Source organism: Hypanus sabinus, chromosome 14 (genome assembly GCF_030144855.1).
Source record: "Hypanus sabinus isolate sHypSab1 chromosome 14, sHypSab1.hap1, whole genome shotgun sequence".
NCBI lineage: Eukaryota > Metazoa > Chordata > Chondrichthyes > Myliobatiformes > Dasyatidae > Hypanus > Hypanus sabinus.
Genome location: NC_082719.1, coordinates 90,432,065 through 90,457,858, shown reverse-complemented (window position 1 = coordinate 90,457,858; position 25,794 = coordinate 90,432,065). Strand labels below are relative to the sequence as shown.

Genomic DNA, 25,794 nt, shown 5'->3' with positions numbered 1-25,794 from the left:
CAACTACACTATCAGATGGCTCAATTATGTTGGCACCCAAGTTCTTTCCATTGAGTCAAAAGGTGGTGGAACAGTTTCAAGGAGATAGCCTTGCTAATGTCAGTTGAGTTGAGAAAACAAGTTGTTGAAATAAAATAGACTGAAACACTTATGTAACTTCATCTGCCATAGTTCTTGCAGGAATGGCAAAACTGGCTAACATGGTTAGTTCTGATCTGATAAGGTATTATTGACCATATCACTTACAGCATTCCTTGCCTGATACATTGTAAGCTGCCAGCATGGCCAGAAATGCCATCCTTTGTGTGATAGAACACAACTGTTCAATCTGCTCACCCCTCACCAACATAGTTGTCTTCCATTAGCCACAGTCTACTTTTGTTCTTTAACTTGAAAGGTTAACTCTTGGCTGCCTGACTTGCTGAGTGTCTGAATTTTTGTTTTGGATTTTCAGTATCTGCAGACTTTTATTTTCAAAATTCAGGTTGTCTGAACCCCGGACCATGGTAGGCACTGAACATCTTTATACTGAAAATATCTAGTCCTTCCCTTCTGAGTGTCCTTCAGAAGTCACCTGTGATGGAGGGGTCTTGGATGTGCTAACTAGTTTTGGTGGTGCTATGTATTTATGCTCAGGAAAAGGGGGATGGTGGTAGTGGGGTAGTGGCAGAGTTCCCGGTGACTAGAAAGGGAACTTGAAAAACAAGGTCCCAGTGAGTAGAAAAGAAAACATAATGAATATCTCCTGGTGAGACAAATGTTCAAATATTGTAATTATTTCCAGTACCACTCAGTGGTATTATTTTGGAGGACCTGTCCTAGGTCTAACATGTAAATACAATTACAAAGAAAGCAGGGGAGCACCTCTACTTCCTAAGAAGTTTGCAAAAAATTGACATGAAATCTGAAACTTGACAAACTTCCATAGACGTGTAGTGGAGAGTATATTGAGTGGCTGTGTCACAACCTGATATGGAAATATCAATACCCTTGAACAGAAAATCCTACAAAATGTAGTGGATACAGCCCAGCCTATCATGGGTAAAGCTCTCCATGCTATTGAGCAGATGAACACAAAGCGTAATCGCAGGAAAGAAGCATCCATCGTCAGGGACCCCCACCACCCTGGTCATGCTCTCTTCTCACTGCTGCCACCAGGAAAAAGGTACGGGAGTCTCAGGATTCATACCACCAGGATCAAGAATAGTTATTACCCCTTATCCATTAGGGTCTTGAAATAAAGGAGATCATTCCATTCAACTTCACTTGCCCCATCATTGAAACGTTCCCACAACCTATAGACTCACTTTCAAGGACTCTTCATCTCATGTTCTTGATATTTATTGCTTTTTTATTGATTATAATTATGATTTCTTTCTTTTTGTACTTACGCAGTTTGTTGCCTTTTGCACGTTCATTGATTCTATTTTGGTTATTATTCTATTGTGTATTTAATGAGATTGTCCAGAAGGAAATAAATCTCAGTGTTGTATATGGTGGCATATATGTACCTTGATAATGAATTTACTTTTACTTTGATCTATGGAAGATTCAAATGGTTGTAAGGTGGATTATTGAAGTTTTGATGTACTTACTACAATACAGAAAGAGGTCATTAAGATCGACGAGTCCATGTCTCCTCACTTTAGAGCAAACTTCCTCAGACCCATTGCCCTTCCTTAGTTCACTAATACCATCTAATTTGGCCGTTGCTGCTTCTGGCACTTACATTAGATAGATTAGCTTTATTTGTCACATGTATATTGAAACCTCAAAACATACAGATTTGATGTTTTGATGTACAGATCAACACAGTCGGAATATGTGCTGGAGGCAGTCTGCAAATGTCGCCATGCTTCAGGCACCAACTCAATACGACCATGACTTACTAACTCTAACCTGTATGTCTTTGGAAACCAGAGCACCTGAAGGAAACCAACTGAACCCCAATCAGTGATCGGGGGTTGTTGGTGCTGTAATGTGGTATGCTAGCCGCTACACTAATGCTATGGTGTAACAACAGTAAAGGGCAATTAACAAAGGCCAGCTAACCCACCAATCCTGTGCACTAGGATTAAGCACAGGTGCTCACAGTCAAAACCAGATTGCTGGAGAGGTAAGGAAATGGGACTAGCTACAGCATCAACCTGCTGGGGGAATCAGTATAGTTTCCTATTGGGCAGGGGTTGGGATGTCAGCACAACCTTCTCGCAAAAAGAGGAAAGCACCACAGTCTTGAATTGAGGTGAGAGTTTAATTCCTACAGTGTTCTGTTTGGAGGTGGAGTCACTGTGGTGTCTTTTGGTCCTGGGGGTAGGGACTGACTATACTTTTCGTGGTGCACGGTGGGGGATGTGGGGGCTAAATTTTACACTCATTTCTGGATGGTGGGTCATACTATCATCTTCTTAGAAGGTAGATCATCCTGGCATTTTGAGGCTGGCCGAAGCTTCTGGAGATGGGTGGGGGGTAGTGGGGTGGTTTCAGCACCATGCTGAATGAATGATGGAATCTAACATCATATTGATTGGGTGGGACGTAACTGGGGTTGGGGGGAGGAGGAAGGGTCAGATATTAATTGTCTGTGGGTTGGTTGGAGGATGGGATATGGGACTGCTAGTTCAATGTTACTCTGGGTAGCTGGGCAAGTGGCCTGTGGAACTCATTGATACCTACTGAATAGCGAAAGGCCTAGAGAAAGTGGATGTGGAGAGGATGTTTCCAATAGTTTCAGAGCTTCAAACAGAAGGACCTCCTTTAGAACGGAGATGAGGAGGAATTTCTTTAGCCAAATGGTACAGAATCTATGGAATTCATTGCCATAGACAACTATGGAGGCCTAGTCACTCAGTGCATTTAAAGCAAAGGTTGATATGTCTTTCATCAATAAGGGTGTCCAATGTGCATGGAATGCCCTGCCAGAGGTGGTGTTAGAGATAAATACATTAGGGACATTTAGGAAACTCTTAGATAGGCACATGGATGATAGAAAAATGAGGGCTATGTAGGAGAGAAGGGTTAGATAGATGGTAGAGTAAGTAATAAGGTCTGCACAACACTGTCGGTTGTAGGGTCTGTACTGTGTTGTGGTATCCTAAGAGAATGGGGTTGAGAGGGAAAATAAATCATCTATGATCAAATAGCAGATCAGACTTGATGGGCTGAATGGCCTAATTTTGCTCTTATGTCTTATGGTCTTATGGATTTAACAATATCTTTCTTCAAATGTACCTGCACCCCTCTATATTTGGCCTGCAGGATTAAGGTTATGTTGTTTTGGGAATGCTTACCAGGAAGGCATGGCTCAAGTTCCCCTGCACAGCCTCAAAATGGGAATTCCTACAAGACTCTATTTTGAATTAGCTCCCTAAAATTAATTACATTAGAAACGGGCTTCAGTTTTACTTCTTTTGTTGAGAAAGATAGCTCTTCCTGGCAAGATAGGCAAACCCAGTTGGTAAAGCGGAAATACTGCTAAATCATAAAAGAAGGTGCATAAAGCACAGTCAAATAGACTAAGAAAGTATTTGACAAGAGTTTTTTTTGATGCAACCCTTTGAAAATATTGTAGGATTTAAAATGAATGGAAGTAGAGCTAGACAAAGTGTTAATACTAACGACCTGCGTACTGCTGCACTCCAGCGTAAGCTTGCTGCAAGGGATCAGCTGCAGTTGGGCTTTGTGCTGTCAAAACAAAACACGAAAAAGACATTAATAATTCAAAGTTTTGTTAAGATTTGCTTTACTGTCATTTGCAACACTTCCGTTTACTAACACAAAATCCACAAGATTACTGAAAGCTACATCTGAGCCATCTGCATTAGGTAAGTCAGATGAGTCTCAGTAAAGTGACTTGCTCACAGTGGGTATGCGAGACCTCAGCTTGTGCGTCTTTCGTGCCAACTTGGCTTGGAGACCGTTCAGGAGCATTTATCAGATAGCTAGGGCTGCGGTCTTTAACTTTTAACACAAGTTTGTTGACTGTATGGTGAATCCAAAAAATGTGAATACAGACACTTCAAAATGAGTTTTCATTTCCCCTCATTAATTGTTTATTATCTAGAGTTATGGAACAGTAACAGGCCTTTCCAGCAGAACGAGCCCATGCTGTCCAATTACACCCATGTAACCAATTAGCCTCATAACCGAAATGTGTTTGAACAATGTGAGGAAACCAGAATGGCCAGAGGAAACTCATGTGGTTATGGGGAGAATGTATAAAGCCCTTACAGATAGCGGCAGGAGTTGAACCTGGTTCAATAGGAGATTTACTAGAATGTTAACTGGGTTTCAGCACCTAAGTTACAGAGAAAGGTTGAACAAGTTAGGTCTTTATTCTTTGGAGTGTAGAAGGTTGAGAGGGGACTTGATAGAGGTATTTAAAATTATGAGGGGGATAGATAGAGTTGATGTGGATAGGCTTTTTCCATTGAGAGTATGGGAGATTCAAACAAAAGGTCATGAGTTGGGAGTAAGAGGGCAAAAGTTCAGGGGTAACACGAGGGGGAACTTCTTTACTCAGAGAGTGGTAGCTGTGCAGAACGAGCTTCCAGTAAAAGTGGTAGAGGCAGGTTCGGTATTGTCATTTAAAGTAAAATTGGATAGGTATATGGACAGGAAAGGAATGGAGGGTTATGGGCTGAGTGTAGGTCAGTGGGACTAGGTGAAATTAAGCGTTTGGTATGGACTAGAAGGGCTGAGATGGCCTGTTTCTGTGCTGTAATTGTTATATGGTTATATGGTTGTTGGTGCTGGAATTGTGTTATGTTAACCGTTACTCTACCCTGCCACTCTATTTTGTGAATACCTCACAGAAAACAGAGCACATCTACATGAAACACTGTTGTAGAAAAGCTGCACCCATTATCAGAGATTCCCACCATCCAGGACCTGCTCTCTTCTCCCTGCTGCCATCAGGAAGAAGGTACAAGAAGGTACAGGTACTCTATGTATACCTCTCATAATCTTATAAACCTCTATCAGATTTCCCTTCAGCCTCTGGTATTCCAGAGGAAACAACCCAAGTTTATCCAGCCTCTCATAAAAGTACATGCCCTCTATACCAGGCAGCATCCTGGTAAATCTCTTCTGCACCCTCTCTAAACATCCTTCCTATAAAAGGGGGTGACCATAACTGTACACAATACTCCAGATGTGGCCTAACCTAATTCTGTTACATACATTAAACAAAGCTACAAATGTCTTACAGTTTTCAAACTGTTTGGGATATTTTCCATCACCTTCATGAAAATGACGGGCACTGCAGTTATTGAGAAAGGTGGTGATCATTATCACCATCAACGCCAGCAATGATATATGGGTTATAGTCTCTTGAATAAAATAAACATCCCAGAGTATTTTACAGGAGTGAGATTTAAAACTTGACACAAAACCATACAAGACTGGTAAAGAAAATGTGATTCATTAATTAATTTAGCAATACAACATGGCCCTTCCAGCACGTTGAGCCACGAAAAGCCAGCAACCGCTGATTCATCCGATAAACTCTAACCTAATCACGGGCCAATTTACAATCTCCAATTAACCTACCTTGCATGTCTTTAGACTCTGGGAGGAAACTGGAGGAGCTAGAGAAAATCCCCTTTCCCCTTCTCTATTCTATCATTCCCCACACTGGCTTCCCTCTTTTCCCTTCTTCCCTGTCCATCACCTACCTCCCTCCCTTTCAGCCATGCCCCATTGTCCATTCCAATTAGATTCCATTTTCCTCAGACCATTTCCCTTTCCGCCTCTCAGCTCCAAGCTTCTCACTTCATCGGCTCCCCTGACCCACCTTCCCCCTCACTTGGCTTCACCTATCACCTTCTAGCTGTACTCTTTCCCTCACCTCACCCTCTTATTCTGGCTTCATCCCTCTTCCTCTCCAGTCCTGATGAAGAGCCTAGGCTGGAAATGTCAACTCCTTATTCATTTCCACAGATACTGCCTGACCTGTTGAGCTCCCTAGCAATTTGTGTGTGTTGCTCTGGATTTCGAGCATCTTCAGAATCTCTTGTGTTTATCAAAGAGAAATCAGGGATGAGATTTCCCCTCAGTGGCCATTTTTAAGTCTGGTTGTTAATGCAACTATCAGATCAGCCAATCATGTGGCAGCAACTCAATGCATAAAGGCATGTAGACATGTCCAAGTTGCTGTTCAGACCAGACATCAGAATGGGAGAAGAAATGTGATTTCAGTGACTTTGAATGTGGAATGATTGTTGGTGCCAGATGGGATGGTTTGAGTATCTCAGAAACTACTGATCTCCTGGGATTTTCATGCACAACTGTCTCTAGAATTTACAGAGAATGGTGCGATAAAAAAACATACAGTGAGTAGAAGTTTTATGGGTGAAAACGCCTTGTTCATGAGAGAGGCCGGAGTAGAATGACCAGACTGGTTTAAACTGACAGGAAAGGGGATAATAACTCAAATAACCACGTGTTACAACAATGGTGTGGAGAAGAGTACGTCTAAATGCACAACAAATCGAACCTTGTGGTGGATGGGTAATAGCAGCAGAAGGCCATGAACAGGTACTTAATGACCACTTTATTTGGTTTATGAGTACCTAATAAAATGGCTACTGAATGTATAATCATCATAAACATGGCACCATTTTGCAATGTGTACTTGAGCACTTCAGCTTCATTCCCATGTGAAACACTATTTTTGTGCCATTTCCAAACACTGGAGGGAGTTGAATAATTAAAAACACAATATCTTTTTAAAATCGCTTCAACAACACCTCTGGGATAGTACATTTCTTCCATCTCAATTTGAATGAAAATTTGCACCCATACAATGCATACCAAAGTATATTACAGTAAAGGATTGAAATTAGAATATTCACATTTACAAATAACATAATCATTTTGATTTGTATTTAGAGATGCACTGTGCTGTAGGTCTTTCTGGCCAAACAAGCCACACTGCCAGTAACCCCCCTATTTAACACTAGCCTAATCACAGGCCAAGTTACACCTAATTCACCTAATAACCGGTACATCTTTGGAATCTGGGAGGAAACACACACGTTCATGCGGATGATGTGATGCCGCTGGTATTGAACTCTGAATTCCAACCCCCAAGTTGTAATAGTATCATGCCAACTGCTAAGCTTCCGTAGCACCCCACTTTTGTTGCTCACTGCAAAAGACACAGATCGGTTTGTAGTTTGCACTGGAACATCGGTCGTAGCATCTCTCTTCAATGCGTGAATTCCTTCTGCGCATCTCTGGTTTCGATAAGTCTTTGCGTGATTCACTAACAAGCGTGACACATAGTGTCTGTGTAGTCTTGCTGACTACATCTCATTGTGTAACTGTCAAAGGCTGGAGATGGTTTAGAGGAGATTTATGAGGTTATTGGCAGGACTGGAAATGGTGGTATTGGGGGAAAGATTGATCAGGGTGGATTCGCTTTCTTTGGGCAGAGCAGGTTGAAGGGAAATTTAATAGAAGTTTATAAAATTATAATAAATCTAAGCAGGAAGGCCCTATTTCCTTTACGGAGATGTCAAAAACCAGAGGGCACTGTTTTAGACAATAAGACACAAGAGGAATGTTAGGCCTTTCATTGAAGGAAACTGACTGAAAGATTAGTAAACAAGAAAGAAATGCTTAAACCTTGGAGATAGTCAGGTCTGGAACTTATTGCAACACACACAAAATGCTGGAGGAACTCAGCAGGCCAGGCAACATCTATGGAAAAGAGTAAACAGTTGATGTTTCAGGCAGAGTCCTGATTATAGGTCTTGGCCTGAAACATCAACTGTTTACTCATTTCCATTGATGCTGACTGACCTGCTGAGCTCTTCTACCATTTTCTGTGTGTTGCTTTGAATTTCCAGCAGCTGCAGTTTTTCTCATGTCTGAAACTTACTGTCTGAAGAGTTGACAGGGGCAGAAGATGTCATTATATACAGAAGAATTGTCACCTTATGTATTAAACCAGAGTTTCCCAACCACCGATCCGCAGACCCCTTGCTTAATGATACTGGCCCATAGCATAAAAAAGGTTGGGAACCCGTAGATTAAACAGAAGAAGATGGAATCAGGATGTGAAGCTCTTGTTTGACCAACATAAACATGAAAAACTGAATTGCTCCTTCTATGTTGTTGGTTTTCTATGATTCCAATGATCTTGAGTGGCATCTCATACAAAGTTATGATCATTTACTATAAAATATCCATCCCGAGCTCTGGTGTTGTGTTTTGGAACACGTAATATTACAAAGTATTGATTGACAAATTTCACATGCATTAAAATGCAAATACCCGGAGTCATAATTTTAAGGTGATTGGAAGAAAAGTATAGAGGGGATGCTAGAGGTAAGTTTTAGACATAGAGTGGTGACTGCCAGGGGTGGTGATAGAGCTAGATACACTCATCAAATTCATCATTATATGCCATGTTTATGACGTGGGCAATTATGGTCTTCCATTTTATGACCATATTTTATTCTTGGTAAACTTTTCTGCAGAAGTGGTTTGCCATTATCTTCTTCTGGGCAGTGTCCTTACAAGATGGGTGACCCTAGCCATTGTCAATACTCCTCAAAGATTTTCTGCCTAGCATTAGTGGATCGCATAACCAGGACTTATGATATGCACCAGCTGCTCGTACGACCATCGCCACCTGTTCCCCTGTTCCCATGATTACACATGACCCTGATTTGGGGGTGGGGGAAGAGGAGCTAAGCAGTTGCTACACCTCTCTCAGGGCTGACCTTTAACTCAATCTGTTGACAAGCATTTGAAGTTCTGTTCAAGCAAGCAGAATATCAATTTTAGTTAAGGTGTATTTGTCTATCTTAATCATTCATTATCATTACAGGTTCTAATCATGCCATTGTTCATTTATACCTGCTTCCTGGAGTCTCTTCAGCTCTTCTCGATCTTTCCTTTGAGATGGTAAAGCTTAGGAAAACAAAATATAGAATTCTCCTGCAGGTGATCTTAGGCTTTCATGCCTTGAAAGCTTTTAAATTCAATATGAAACAGTTTGGGACATTTGGCAAGTATTGCTAATGTTGAGATCTTCTTTATCTTCTTGATATCTCAGCAAACTATTTTAATTTTTGAATGCCTGTTCTGGCCTATCAAATTTGATGGTTGACTAGAAAGGAGCCAGTAACAATCAAGAAGGATCCCACACACCCTGCTCATGGACTGTTTGCCCACTTCCATCAGGGAGGAGGTTATGTAGTGTCCATGCTTGGACCACCAGACTCAAAAACAGTTACTTTCCTCAAGCAGTAAGGCTGATCAACATCTCCACCCACTAACCCACCTCACCACAATCCCCAACACTGCTTTATTATTTCCTATCAGTTCTCTTATATAAGACACTCTTGCGCCTAGCGTCACTTTTAGACATACTGTCAGTCTATGCATTTAAGATATTTTATGTATTTATATTTATTGCATGTTTTTATTATTATGTTCTTTTTCTTTTGTGTCTATTTGTGTTGCATCGGATGCAGAGTAACAATTATTTTGCTCTCCTTTACTATTGTGTACAGGAAATGACATTAAGCATAGAACATAGAGCATAGAAATTTACAGGATGTTACAGGCCCTTCAGCCCACAATGTTGTGCTGACCATGTAACCTACTCTAAACTGCCTAGAATTTCCCTACTGCATAGCCCTCTATTTTTCTAAGCTCCATGTACCTATTTAAGAGTCTCTTAAAAGATCCTATTGTATTGGTCTCTACCACCTTGAATCTTGAATTCAATCTTTAGTCTTAAATAGGTGGGTAGGCTAGTGTCCATAATGGACCTGGCTGAGTTTACAACCCTCTGCAGCTTTACTTTCACCAGTTCTCACAATATATCTTTTTCATCTTCTTTCCAACATAGGCACAAAAGATGGTGAATGATTCCTTGTGTTTCAATGTCATTTAATTTCCTGATCGTACATCTCCTAATACTAGAACACTACATCAATTTCCATTGACACTTGTGTTTGCCTTTATTTACTGAATGCAAAGAAATGTTCAGTATTCTGACCAAGGGCTAAAAGTCTACAAGATCCATCAAGGTACCACCTTCATCACCTCATCCACGTTTGCCGCCTCCTTCATTTAACTTTTCCAACAAGCTCTGCATTATTAGTTGCATGTTTGCCATTGGCATCCCTTGGTCACAAATGAACAATTGGCAAACATTTCCAAAATAGTTATGACAATCATTGCTTTTGTGTTTGGAGTCATTAGCTTGGTGCCAGCCAAATGATAGCAGCTCCCCTTTATCTTCTCCTAAAGATGTTACAGAACTGTACCTCGTCTCTTCATAGTCTGAGTCCCTGGTGAGGGCATTAGGAGTTTGAGGAGAGTTGGTACAGTATGTCACCAAAGAGTCCAGAAAATTTCTAGAAATGTACTGTGGAGAGCATCCTGACTGGTTGCTTCACTTTCTGGTATGGAGGGGCCACTGCACCGAATCCGAATAAGTTGCAGAGGATTGTAAACTCAGTCACGTCCATCATGGACACTAGCCTCCCCACCATCGAGGACGCACCTCCCTCCCGATCATCCTCAACAGGTGTGCCCCCTCCGCCACAGTTATACGCCCCGGTCACACACACGACCAAACACCTGAGTAACTAGATTGTGAAATGCACTGACACAACAGTGGTGGAGCTCATCACCAACAACTGGTGCCAGGCAAATAACCACTTCTTCAATGTCAACAAGACAAAGGAGATGGTGATAGTCTTTCGGAGAACTCTCACCAGTCACACTCCCATTTACAGCTGTGGCACAGCTTTGGGAAATGCGAGCAGTTTCAAACTTCTGGGAGTGCACATCTTACGCAACCTCTCATGGTCCCAGAGGACATCCTACGCAATCAAGAAAGCTCAGCCATGACTGTGTGAGAGTCATACAGTTATGAACTGGACTGTGCACATCAATACTAATGACCTTCTACAGATGCGCGGTAGAGAGCATCCTAACACGCTGCATCACTGTACGGTATGGAAAAGGTACTGCAGCGGACAGGAAGACTCTACATCAGGTAGTCAAAATTTCTGAATGAGTTGCTGGCACCACCTTATCCACCATCAAGCACATACAGACAGAAAGCTGTCGGATAATGGCCAGCAATATCATAAAAGATACCACCCACCTTACTCATGGACTGTTTGTCTCACTCCCATCCGAGAGGAGGCCCCACAGAATCTATGCCAGACCAAAAGACTCAAAAGCAGTAAGGCTGAGCAACACCTCCATCCACTATCTCCACCACTACTTCATTATTTCTCGTCAGAGTCACCTTATGTACAGACATTTCTGTGCCTGGCATCACATTATGGACATACAATCAATCTATATACAGTATATAAGCTATCTTATGTATTTATGTTTATTGTGTTCTCTATTTGATTGTGTTTTGGTGCTGCATCAGATCTGGAGTAATAATTATTTTGCTCACCTTTACACTGGTATGCTGGAAATGGCATTAAGCAATCATGACATCAATTATTAAGGAACCCCACCACCCAGGACGTGCCTTCTTCTCATTGCTACCACTCGACATGAGGTACTGCAGTGTGAAAACACACACTCAATGTTTTAGTATCAACTTACTGTTCACAATATTTCTGAATGTTCCATGAACTCCTGGATGCTACCTCACAATTTCTCACTCTCTTTCTGCATTAGTTATTTAAAAAAATATATATTCCCCGTTATAATTTATTGTATACTTTAGGTATTGCACTGTACTGCTACTGCAAAACTGCAAAATTTCACAACTTATGTCAGTGATAATAAACCTCATTCTGATTCTGAGTGATATTGCAAATTGTGTGCTTCACTGCTGTTTCCATGTTTTGAAAAATATCAAATGCCTTTTTGTTATTTAAGCCCTTGCTGATGGGTAACTTCCTTTCAACACGTACTTTATCACTGAGATTCCATAAGTATTCCAGTCCTTGTATGATTCCAGTATGATTCGCACAAGGTCTCAAGCATTTCAACTAGTTTTTAATTGAACCTTTAAATATTTTGTCTCCTAGTTTGGCTAGAGTCAGCAGTTCTAATAATCTTGTACATCATAGTACCTGAAGGCATGAGTCACATGATGTCTTCCTGTCTGTAATATCATCTGTAGCAGAAGAGATTTCCATCTTTTCCACATACTCAATCCATAAATTGATTAAAGATTATCAAAGCAACTCACACAAAATGTTGGAGGAACTCAGCAGGCCAGGCAACAATCCTGAAGAAGGGTCTCGGCCCAAACATTGACTGGTTACTTTTTTCCATAAATGCTGCCTGGCCTGCCGAGTTCCTCCAGCATTTTGTGTGTGTTGCTTTGGATTTCCAGAATCTGCAGATTTTCTCATGTCTAAAACACCAGTTATGTTCACCTTCACATATAACATGCTTTGACACAATTAATGGAAGCACAAAAATACTGAATCAGTGGAATCCAATGGGGTCTCTGTAAGCCAAGCCACCAGAAGAAAAAAAATACCCAAATCTCACAAAAGGTAAGCTTTAGCACGTCCCCAGCCTCATCAGCAATAATCAAAAGGGGATTTGTTCAATGTGTGCAAACATTAAGTAAATGACATCAGCAATCAAGAAACCTTTTCACTATGTGCTTCTGCATGCACATCTCTTTTCATCCAGGCCCAGTGGATTCCAGTGTATTTCAAGGTTGCTTGAAGTCATCCTTGGGACATTACACACAAATTCAGAGCAGTTTGGGGCAAGGACTAATGAGGTTTGGCCCAAGCAACTGAATACAGTATATGGTTGGCAATGACAGTAGTTGCTCTACAAGAGGCCAGAATTATAGGGCATTTTGCAAAGCTCTTGAAGTGTTTTGCATCTGATTAATGTTATAGTGATGGGGAGGTGTAAGACCATGGAGATGGTTGGAGACAGAACATAACATGTTAAACTGAATTATTTCTGGAATGGGAATATACAAGGATGATACGTAAGACATAGAACAGTAGAGCATCGTACCGGCCCTTTGGAACCTACAGTACAGTACTTCATGATTAAGCTAACAATTCCCTCCATCAAAGCCCATAACATTTCTTCATTTTTTTTCTTTCATGATAGGTTAAGTTGAATTAGCACATGGCCAGCAGTGTTTTGTAAAAGGTGAAATTTATGTTGGCAGTGAGGTGGGTATTTGGATAAACCAGACGTAATAAAGACATTGGGTATATTGCTGCAGATGGGCTGGGGCAATATGGATTCAGATAGTAATGCAAAGGAGGAGTTGAGGATCTGTGCATTGTCACCATTAATACAGTGCAGCTCACGTCAAATGCAGCATGACACCTAAGTTGCAAAAGTTATCCAAAGTTAAAGTCACCTACTCAAAAATAGCGAGACATAGATGCATGAATAGCAGATGGATATACTAGCAATCATATTGCAATACGCACTCTTTGTGATCACTTTACTAGATTCTCCTATACAATTGTTTGTCAAATATAAATATCTAATCAGCCTATCATGTGTTAGCAACTCAATGCATAAAGGAATGCTGATATGGTCAAGAGGTTCAGTTGTTCTTTAGACTCACCATCAGAATGGGGAAGAAATGTAATCTAACTGACTTTGACTGTGGAAAGATTGTTAGTGCCAGGCAGGGTGGTTTGAGTATCTCAGGAAATGCTGATCTCCTGGGATTTTCATGCACAACAGTCTTGAGAGTTTACTTAGAATGGTGTGAAAAACAAAAAGACATCCAGTGAGTGGCAGTTCTTTGAGCAAAAACGCCTTGTTAATGAGAAAGGTCAGAGGAGAATGGCCAGTCTGGTTCAAACTGACAGGAAGATGACAGAAATTTAAATAACCATGTTTTACAACAGCGGTGTGCAGAAGGGCATCTCTGAAAGTACAACATGTCGAATCTTGAAGTAGATTGCTACAGCAGTGGAAGATCACACAGTGGCCACGTTATAAGGTATACTCCTGTATCTAATAAAGTGACCACGGAGTGTATACTCCATTTTGAAATGAAATGACTATATGACAATACTCTTACCTGATTTAAGGACAAACATTAATTGTTTAAATCAAAATCTGCTTGAAACTAGGATTGGTTAGGTCTTGGATGGGAACTTAATTACTTTTTTCTTTTCTCCTGTTGCTAACTTTGTTTGACTACCTTAATCTAATTGATGCATTTGGTATGATGGTTACATCATCCATCAAAAGATGAGATTTCAAATTACATGCCAATCTGAAATCTCATGTAGACTTAGTTTCAGTATCTTTTTAGGAGATAATTTTACAGATTTCCTTCAGCATCTGCACAAGAGAGATTGTGGGGGTAGGGGGAGTCAATGAGAGGGAGAGTAGGAAAGAGGGAGAGAGAGAGAGTAACAAAGAGAGTGAGAGAGTAAGAAAGACTGACAGAGAGAGAACGAGAGCATGTGTGTGAGTGAGAATAGGGGAGAGAGAGAGAGAGACAAAGAAAGAACAGAAATAGTCTTCCCCTAATTCTTTTGGGCATTGTTCAATAAAATTACTACACTTCCCCATACAATTTTCAACTGTTCATAGTTGTATTGTCTGCATCTGGAACACAAGCCTAATCTACTTCTTTATGAAAATATTAGCAAATTAAAGTAATTAATATGAAAGAAAGATAAAATACATGAAGGCAACATTCTTCTCCCTAATATCATTCTTATACATGAAGATGGATTAGGCTAGTGCCACATTCATAATTAAAGACAGTGTAGCTCGATATGTTAATTAAACAGCATGAATCCATTTTGAGCAAAACTATCAAAGAATATAGGCACTTGCACCAAATTTCATTAACTGTTTACTTGCTTAACCCTATGAAAGCTGCAAGCTACGGAAGGCATTGATAAATAGGAATATTGCATTGATAATTTTTCACATTTGGTCTTTGCTATTTCCTTCCTCCACTTTACAATCATTTTTCATTTTAATGTGTTCTATTTATTTTCTGCTATTTCCTCAACATCAGCTTTTAATATCTCCACATGAGACTTTTGGTCACAAGGCTGAGTAGCTGTGCCAAACATCGGTCCCTTAAAGTTACAAATGTGCATTTTCCATCTAAAACCACCAGATGGCGACCAGGAATGGGAGCTCCACTGGATATCCCTGGAAGCTGTTTTTGATCACTTCAGAAACCAGACGGAGTGACAGTTAAGCTTAGAGTTTTCTGACCTGTATCCATGCCCTAAGCCACGCAAGTCCGATTAAGCAATAATTCAGCTTCAAACTTCTCAACCCTCTTTTCATGGTATGTCTCTAGAATTTCATCCAAACCTAAAATCCAATTCCTTGCCTGTCCCAGAATTTTCTGTATCTCCAGCATTGGCAGAAGTATCTTCAGCTACCAGTGCCTCATGCTCTTGGAGCCTCTGCCCAAACTTCTCCATATCCTTTCCTTTTAAGACACTGTTTAAAACCAGCCTCACTGACAACCCACCTGGGTGTTTTGCCTTCGTTTTTTCTCTATGTAATTCAGTGTCAATTTGATTAGAAAAAAATACTAACTGGAAACATGATCCCTGAACTGCGCCAAAATTCAGGCCAATCATGGCTGATGTTCTGCCTCATATCCAATTTTCTACCCAAGACTTGAAATCACTCAGTGAACTTACACAGCTCTCTGTGGTAGAGAATTCCAACAGCTCACAATCCACTGGCTACAGAAATGTATCTTTACCTCAGTTCTAAATGACCTGAGATTATGCTCCTGTTCCAGGAGAAACAATCTGTTTGTATCAGACATGTTAATTTCAAAGTTCAAAGGTTCAAAGTAAGTTTATTATCAAAGTACGCATATGTCACCATTTACTACCAAAAGATTAATTTTCTTGTGGGCATTCATAGTAGAACAAAAGAATACAATAGAATCACTGAAAAAAAGACAAGGCCCTCTGTCGTCTGAGTTCTGAATGGACATTGAAACAATGAACACTACTTCACCACTTTTTTACTTATTTAATGTAACTATTTGATATACTTACTGTAATTCACAGATGTCTCCCCTATATTATAAGACCATAAGACATAGGAACAGAATTAGGCCATTCAGCCCATCAAGTCTGCTCCACCATTCCATCACGACTGATCCCAGATCCCACTCAACACCATACACCTGCCTTCTCGCCATATCCTTTGATGTCCTGATCGATCAGAAAACTATCAACTTCCACCTTAAATATGCTCTTGGATTTGGCCTCCACTGCAGTTTGTGGTAGAGCATTCCACAGATTCACTACTCTCTGGCTAAAATAAAATCCTCCTTATCTCTGTTCTAAAGGGTTGTCCCTCAATTTTGAGGCTGTGCCCTCTAATTCAGGAAACATCCTCTCCACCTCCACCCTATCATGTATTGCATTGTACCACTGCTGCAAAGTTAACAAATTTCATGACATTTGCTGGTGATCTTAAACCTGATTCCGATTCTGATCTTGGAAATCTACAAACCACTCATGTGGAAATCAGTTGAATGTATCAATCCAAACAGGCACGAAGATCAAAACTGCACAGAGCTCTCCAAGTCAGGCTCACCACAGCCAAGTGTCATCTCAGCCAGGGTCCCGAGGTTTTGTACTCCAGCCCATTACTGGAAAGGCCAACATGCCATTTGGTTTTCCAATCGCTAGCTTCACCTTCACATTTCCTGGCTGTGACTAGAAAAGTCATAACAAGCAAACCTTTATTCAGCAACATTTAGGATTACACAAACAAAATACTGATGAAGGGTCACATCCTGAAACATTGACACTTTATGCCTTTCCATTGATGCTACCTGACTGCCTTCCTCCAGCATTTTATTTGTGTTGCTTTGGATTTCCAGCATTTGCAGAATTGTAGTTGCTTATCGTTTAATATTCTGGTTTTTGTTTCTTCCAAGGAATAATCAAGAATCTATCAACTTCTGCCTTAAATATATCCAATGATTTGGCCTGCAGGGCTGCCTGTGGCAATGAAGTACACAGATTCACCATATTCTGACTAAAGAAATTCCACCTCACCTCCATTCTAAAAAGATGTCCCTCTCTTATTAGTCTGCGTCTTCTTGTCTTAGACTCCTCCACCATAGGAAACATCCCCTCCACATCCATTCTATCAAAGCCTTTCAACATTTGATAGGTTTCAAATGAGATTCCCCCTCATTCTTCTGAATTCCAGCGAGTAGAGGACAAGAGCCATCAAACACACCTCTTATGACAAGCTTGGAATAATTTTTGATTATGATATACCCAGATTTACCTTGTTCATATATATACTGTATCGTTCATGATTTGGGAATACTCATTTATATTGTAATCATTGCTTATGTATTCTTTCACGTGCAATGGAAATGTGTATGTTTGTAATCCCATTACCTATATATCAACTGTATTTTGTTCATATTATTATTAATAATAAAAAGATTGAAAAAGAAAAGGAATAATTTTTGTGAACCTCTTCTGAACCCTCCTCAATGTCAGTGCATCCTTTCTTAGATAAGGGGCCCAAAACTGCTTACAGTACTCCAAGTGCCTGATAAAACCTCAACATTACATCCTTGCTTTTATATTCCAGTCCTATTGAAAAGTATGCTGATATTGTATTTGCCTTCTGCACCACTGACTTGCAAATTAACATCCAGGGAATCCTGCACGAGGACTCCCAAGTCCCTTTGCACCTCAAATTTTTGAATTTCCTCTCCTTTTTATTTCTTCTACCGAAATGCATGACCATACACTTCCTGACATTGCATTCTTCCTGCCGCTTCTTTGCATTTCTCCTAATTTGTCTAAGTCCTTCTGCAATCTCTCAGCTTCCTCAGAACTACCTGCCCCTCCACCTATCTTCATATTGTCAACAAACTTGGCCACAAGGCCATCAATTTTCTCATCCAAGTCATTGACATACAACGTGAAAAGTAGCAGTCTCAACACAGACCCCTGTGGAACATCAGTAGTCACTGGTAGCTAATCCATTTATTCCCAATCTTTGCCAATCAGTCAATGTTCTATCCATGCTTGTATCTTTCCTATAATACCATGGGCTTTTAACTTGTTAAGCAGCCTCATGTGTGGCACCTTGGCAAAGGCCTTCTGAAAATCCAAGTACACAACATCCACTGATCCTTCTTTTTCTATCCTGCCTGTTATTTCCTCAAAGAATTCCAACAGATTAGTCAGGCAAGATTTTCCCTTGAGGAAACCATGCTGACTACAGCCTATTAATCACACTGTATTTTCACACACAATATAATCACATCATATTTTTTGTTTGATAAGATACAGCTACTTGAGAGATTCTACTCACTGTATTCAAAGTACTATATAAGTGGATGTTGGTTAGTTCAGAAACATTTTGATAAGTGCACCAAGCAACCAATCAGTGAATGATTTTCAATGGGAGTTTTGGTCATGTTAAAATTGCTTGTCTTGTGTCAGAGATTATTCATTTTCTGCCACTAAACATTGCAATCTGGTCCTGTGTTATACTGAGGTTATGTATGTCTGAGAAGAACATAGTGGAAAATTCTAGCATTTCTATAGTGAACAGTAAATGTCATGAAGATTGAAATCTGAGGACAGTCACGGAAAACCCGAATGTGCTCTCAGAGCTCTGCTGATGGAGCCTGTGGAAGCTGCAGCAAGTCAAGGGTTAACATAATAAGTTGGCAGAACAAAGTACAAACACTGTGCAGTCACAAGATGAACCAAACTATTGATAGCTGAAGTCCCCTGTCTTGTACAGTCCTTTCTGTGTGCGGACGTTCAGTACGACAAGGGTCAAGATGATAAGCTGACAGAGACAACGTGGAGACATAGTGCAGTTACCAAGGCTGAACACGGCTTTTCAAAGCCCAACTCCCCTTTGTGCAGCCTTACGGTTCAAGCCTGGGGTCCAAAGTCAGCAAACATACAAGACAAGGTAAAGATGCAAATTAAGAATTCTTGAGCAAGACTAACTATTGGACAGTTATTTTACTAATTCTCAGGTATTATTGATCTTTAACACATAGATATAATTGGTTATTAACACCTGAAATATGTATTATGATTGGTACCTAAATATGCAAATATCAGGAAGTGCACAATATTTCCATTGCATCATATTTGTATCCAACTAGTCAATTTCTGTATAAAAAGGGCATTTCTTAGGTCAACTTCAGAAGACTTTGATGATAGGATAGGCCGTTCTCCTTATGCACATGTACATAAAATATGATTGAGGAAGAACTGTAAGTTTTTAAGAGTCCAGTTAACTGGTGATGATAAGTCCAGCGACAAGGAGACCAGCAAGTCCACAAGAGAATCAACAGTTTGGGGCCTGGAGTCCAGGATCCTGTCATTAGAGGATCCTGGTGTCAACACCAAAATTTGAAGCCTGAATGTCGATCAGTAGTCTGGACATTGAGGCCTGAAGCCAAAGCTCTTGCTTTGTGAGTCTGCAAGTCCTCTGGGGAAGTTGGAGTCCATGACTCCACTGGAGGCTGGAGCCCTACAGGCAGCCTGCACTGGAGTTGAAGGACTGTGTATGAATGGGATGGTGGGTGGGAGGAAAGGGGCCTTGGTTTTTTTCTGGCTGTACTTCTATTGCTGTTGTGGTGCTGAACATTGTGGGCGTTCTTTATTTTTGCTAGAATGTGTGGCATCACTTGCGGGCTGCCCCCAGCACAGCCTTAGGTTGTATTGGTTGTTAACACAAATGACATATTTCACAATGTTTCAATGTACCTTCAATAGTTCCATTTAATATCAGAGAATATATACAATATATAACCTGAAACTTCTGTTCTTTGCAGACATCTATGAAAACAGTAGAGTACCCCAAAGAATGAGTGACAGTAAAACGTTAGAAGCCCAAAGCCCCCCCACATCACCCCTCCCACACACAAGCAAAGCAGCAGACTTCCCACTCCCCCACCCACTTCAGCATAAAAAAATCATCACCCTCCACCCACCAAGCAAGCAAAAACAAAGACCCCAAGAAAGACCGTGATCTGTAGTACAACAAAAACTAATCGTTCACCCAACAATTCAACAAACCACAGGCTCTCTCTCTCCCTAATAAAGTGACAGAGAGGTGTTCTCTATCACAGCGAGAGGGGAGACAAACAAAACAACCTGCTAACTTATGGTGATGAAGTCTGCCATGTCACTTTTTCCGAGTTCTCCGACTCAAGAATCAGCAAGTAGCTCTCCCCCACCAATGTGGCGAAGAGGAGAGCTCATGATTTGCCAAGTACAGAGCCGCCAACAGCTGATCTGCTGTTCCCGATGTTCCGTTTCCTCCTGTGGTATTTCAGTTCATGGCACTGGCATGGAATCGGCTCATTGAAAATTGCTGCGAAGTCTCAGAACCCCAAAGGCACGCTCGTCTTCTGGGCCATGTCCTTCTGATATTGAAAAATGGGTGGTTGTGAACCCTGAAAATGGGTCCCACCACCACAAGGAGCTGAAGTTTGAGTGTTGTTCTAGTCAGGGTCTCTGACAGAACCCCAGATTTATTTATTTATGTGATAAATAAATCAATCTGAATCTGCCAGTTTAACTTTGGTCAGGTTAGACAGATTCAGAAACAATCAGTATGATCATTAAAATGGGTGGGATGAGCCCAACAAACAAAGTATAAGATCATTCATATTTCTTTTCTGAATTAATTTAATTTGTTTAAACATACTTAGTTGCTAATGTTCTTTCTTTCTTTGTTAAGAGAAACTGAAGCAATTGTTGAGATTCTGAATGGGTTTATATTGTAAATAAATTTTGAAATGCAGGGCCATTCAGAAACATTTCAAGCCTGTATTGGTTTGGTGACCTGCTAAACTGGTTTAATTAGCTGTCAAAGCTTTCTTAGCTGTGGTGTGCGGGTAGATCTACTGTATTTCTATGCTGCCCACATGATGACATTACATTCCAAATGTCTCAAGTGGGGCTTTGCCATTTTGATTCAAAATGTCCCGGCAAAGCCAGAGTCAGCAGTAGGAAGGGAATTGGATATGTGATCTACTACCATCAGGCAGGAGGTACAGGAGCTTTAGGTCCTAAACCACCAGGATTAGGAACAGTTATTACTATTACCCTACAAAAGTTCAAAGGCTAATTTTTATTGTCAAAATATGCATGTACTATCAGGCTCCTGAACCAGTGTTGATAACTTCACTCACCTCAACCCTGAACTGTGTCCACAAGCTACAAACTCATTTCAAGCTCTTGGCCACTCATGTTCTTAGCATTATTTATTCACTTTTTAATTATTTGCATGATTTGTCTTCTGTTGCACATTGTCAGTCTTTGTTATTGATAGTTTTTCATAAATCCCACCATATGTCTTTATTTTCCTGTAAATGTTTGCAGAAAATGTATCTCAAATTAGTATATGGAGAATTTTGAACTTTGAAAGCTTGTCTGCTTACACTGTCTGTTGGTCACAGAATGACCAAACAGAGACTTGCTGATGACTTATGGAGAAGACAGAAGCCACGGCAAATAAATCTAATCACTCAAGAACTTTTGGAGATAACCAGTCCAGAGAGTGAGGGGGAAAATAACTAAAAACAATGAGAATAGTAGGGTAAACACACAAACTTAAAAAAAGTATCAAAATCAACTTTATTCACTGCTGCCATTCATGTGCTCCTCTGGGGTTGTAAACTACCACAACAATTCAGGGGCTTCCTCATCTAACCTGCCTTCTCCTTCTCCAGTAGCAGATGAGCCCTGCTGCCATTCATAATAAAAAAAATTACAAGAATAAATTGTGCAACGCCATTTCATTCTTTACATTCAAAGTCAATGCTTTTAGTACTGCTCTATTATTTTCCTGAACACCAATAGCACTGCTGCCACTAATATGCCCACCCCCCCTGCTGGGATCAGATCCTACTACAATCATTCAGGGGCTTTCTCATCTACCTGGCCCTTCCCTCTCCAGTAGCAGAGGAACCCTATCCTGTGGCACCTTCCCCATTGAGTGCTTGCACCAAGCTTCAGTGTGTCACTCAACAGATACTCCTGCAAACTTTGACATGACTTCCAAACAAATGAGCCTCCACTGTACATCAGGAGTAACACCTTTTCAAACCAGGTGGTCAGAATTAACTGCATATTCAGAGATGAGTAACTACTCTATATGACTTACTGTTGAAATTGAGCAGCACTATGTATTTTGTGCACTGTTATTGGCACCATGGGCGATGGATTTGGTTTTCGGCAGGTCGAAGGGAACAAGACTCGATTGGAGAACTGCACAGATGCAATAGAAGCAGGTCTGGTGAAGAGCTTTAAAAAGCAAGAGGTTTTTTGGTGGGAGTCTTCAGTTGGAGTACTACACAGACACAATAGAAGTGTTCCATGCAGCTATGGTGAAGAGCTTTAAAGCCTAGTCTCCATAAAGGAGAGGTTCTACCTAGCAGAGGTACCTAGCAGTTGTCGTCGGAGTAGTCTAAGTCAGAGTAGTATGGTTATGGCACAATAGGGTTTCAGCGAGAACAGGCGGAGGAGGCAAGGTAAGTAGGTAAGTTCACACTTTATTTCTTTTTTTTCATAATTAACTCTTGAGAGAATAGGTATGGCTGCAGAGGCAGTGTTCTGTTCTGGGTGTCAGATTTGCGATTTCCAGGAGACTACCAGCCTCCCTGATGGCCACATCTGGAGCAGGTGCAGCTTCTTTGAAAGCATGCTTGGGAACTGAAACTGCAGCTCATTGACTTTTGGCTTGTTAGGGAAAGTGAAGCAGTGATAGACAGGAGCTACAGGGATGTAGTCACCCCAAGGCTGCAGGAGTCAGATAAATGGGTGACTGTCAGGGGAGGGAAGGGAGAATGTCAGATAGTGGACTGCACCCTTGTGGCTGCACACCTCAATGATAAGTACACTTTGGGGGAAGAAAAGGTGGCTGTGCCTCTGGCACTGAGTCTAGCCCTGTGGCTCAGAAGGATAGGAAGCTGAAGAGGATGGGAGCAGTAATAGCAGATTCTATAGTTAGGGGGACAGATAAGTGATTCTGTGGAAGTGAAAAGGAAACATGAATAGTATTTTGCTTCCCAGGTGCCAAGGTCCGCGGCATTTCTGAATGGGTCCACAATATCTTTTACTTCAGTATTCACTACTGTGAAGGACCTTAGCGATTGTAGGGATGACTTACGGTGGACTGAAAAGCTTGAGCATATGGGCATTAAGAAAGAGGATGTGCTGGAGCTTTTGGAAGGCATCAAGTTGGGTAAATTACCGGGACTGGATGAGATATAAAGTTAGCCTTTCCCTGAGTGGGTTGTGGGTGTTGTAGATAGTGTGGAGGGCTGTCAGAGGTTACAGTGGGACATCAATAGGATGAAAAACTGGGCTGAGAAGTGCTAGATGGAGTTCAACCCAGATAAATGTGAGGTGGTTCATTTTAGTAGGTCAAATATGATGGCAGAATATAGTATGAATGGTAAGACTTTTGGCAGTGTGGAGGATCAGAGCGATCTTGAGGTCTGAGTCCATAGGACGCTCAAAGCTGCTGTGCAGGTTGACTGTATGGTTAAGAAGGCATACAGTGCATTGGCCTTCATCAACCGTGGGATTGAGTTCAAGAACCGAGAGGTAATGTTACAGCTTTATTGGACCCTGGTCAGACCCCCACTTGGAGTACTGTGCTCAGTTCTCAGTGATCACCTCATTACAGGAAGGATGTGGAAACTATAGAAAGGGTGCAGAGGAGATTTACAAAGATGTTGCGTGGACTGGGGAGCATGCCTTATGAAAACAGGTTGAGTGAACTTGGCCTTTTCTCCTTGGAGTGAAGGAGGATGAGAAGTGACCTGACAGAGGTGTATAAGATGATGAGAGGCATTGATCGTGTGGATAATCAGAGGCTTTTTCCCAAGGCTGAAATGGCTAACACAAGTGGATATAATTTTAAGGTGCTTGGAAGTAGGTACAGAGGAGATGTTAGGGTTAAGTTTTTTTACATAGAGAGTAGTGAGTGCTTGGAATGGACTGCTGGTGACGGTGGTGGAAGTGGGTACAATAGGGTCTTTTAAGAGACTCCTGGATAGGTACATGGAGCTTAGAAAAATAGAGGGCTATGGATAACCCTGGGTAATTTCTAAAGTAAGTACATGTTCAGCACAGCATTGTGGACCAAAAGGCCTGTATTGTGCTGTAGGTTTTCTATGCTCTAACATCCTGAAAAGTGAGGGTGGGCAGCCAGAAGTTGTGGTATATATTGGAAGGACCACAGTTTAGGGTTCTTCCCCCGTGGGAGTGGGAAGGGTTGGGTGGCAGGGAGTATACCCCTCAACAACGGTTTGTATAACATGATCCAGCAGAGCACCATGTGAGTATCTGAAATTTTTAAACTGTATAGAATGTAAAGGTAATGTCTGTAAAATATTCAGAGTCATTAAATGGTTTATTGTAAATAATTTTATTGTGAATAAAGTATATTTTGTTAAAAAAAATATTGGTACCAATGACATAGGTTGAAAAAAGGAGGAGGTCCTGAAAACAGAATACAGGGAATTAGGAAGGAAGTTGAGAAGCAGGACCTCAAGGGTAGCTGATCTCAGGATTGCTGCCTTTGCCCCATGACAGTGAAGATAGGAATAGAATGAGGTGGCAGATAAATGCGTGTCTAAAGAATTGGAGCGGGGGCAGGACTCAGATTTCTGGATAATCAGGACCTCTACTCGGGCAGGTGTGACCTGTACGAAAGGGACCGGTTGCACTTGAATCCAAGGGGGTCCAATGTTCTTGTGGGCAGGTTTACTGGAGCTATTGGGAGAGGTTTAAACTAATGGGGCTGAGAGATGGAGTATGATAGAGCTGAGGTTGAGATAACAGGTTTAGAAGTAGATGATGGGTGTAACATGAATGTAAGGAATGACAAGCCAATGATTGGGTACAAATTCAGACAGAGCAAACAGTTAAATTGTACCACAGAGGTAAGATACAAAATACAAAAAGGTGAAGAATGCAGGACTGAAGGTGTTGTATTTAACTGTGTGTAGCATTCGGAATAAGGTGGATGAATTTGTGGCACAATTAGTGATTGGTTGGTATGACCTTGTGGGCATCACTGAGTCGTGGCAGTAAGAAGGTCATTGTTGTATGCTTAACATCAAAGGATATTCTTTGTAGCGAAAAGACACGCAGGATGGCATAGGCGGTGGTGTGGCTCTATTGGTAAGAGATGGAATTACATCTTCAGAAACAGGTGACATGGAGTCAGAGAATGTTGAATTTTTATGGATGAAGTTAAGAAACTGCAAAGGTAAAAAAAAACATTATGGGAATCATATATAGGCCTCCAAATAGTAGTCAAGATGTGGGGTTGAGATTGCAAAAGGAGCTGGAAAAGGCTTGTAATAAAGGCAATTATACAATTGTAATGGGGGACTTCAATATGCAAGGGGATTGGGAAAATCAGGTTAGTATCAGATCGCAAGACAGGGAATTTCTAGAATGCCTATGAGATGGCTTTTTAGAGCAGCTTGTGCTTGAGCCCACTGGAGAAAAGCTAACTTTGACTGGGTGTTGTGGGATAACCCAGATCTTATCAGAGGTCTTAATGTAAAGGAACCCTTAGGAGGCAGTGATCATAACATGATTGAACTTATACTGCAGTTTGAGAGGGAGAAGCACAAGTCACATGTATCAGTATCACAATGGAATAAAGGGAATTACCGAGGCATGAGAGAGGAGCTTGCCCAGGTGGATTGATGGCAGATCAGAGATGGCTGAAGTTTCTGGGAATAGTTCACAAGGCGCAGAATAGATACGTCCCACAGTGAAAGAAGTTCTCAAATGGTAGAGGATGGCAACT

General features: G+C 41.1%; 1 protein-coding gene across 38 annotated transcripts in view; it reads right to left on the bottom strand.

The window, feature by feature from the left end:
* Positions 1-25,794, bottom strand: part of celf4 (CUGBP, Elav-like family member 4) — a 1,224,602-nt gene that overhangs the window by 34,515 nt on the left and 1,164,293 nt on the right. For 15 of the 38 annotated variants that reach the window (XM_059988577.1, XM_059988587.1, XM_059988603.1 and 12 more), the window contains one exon: positions 3,619-3,684. In XM_059988577.1, the coding sequence (XP_059844560.1) occupies positions 3,619-3,684 (66 nt within the window). Of the gene's footprint in view, positions 1-2,147; positions 2,151-3,618; positions 3,685-25,794 lie in introns of all 38 variants that reach the window. The other 23 variants (XM_059988596.1, XM_059988611.1, XM_059988600.1 and 20 more) reach the window with 2 other exon arrangements.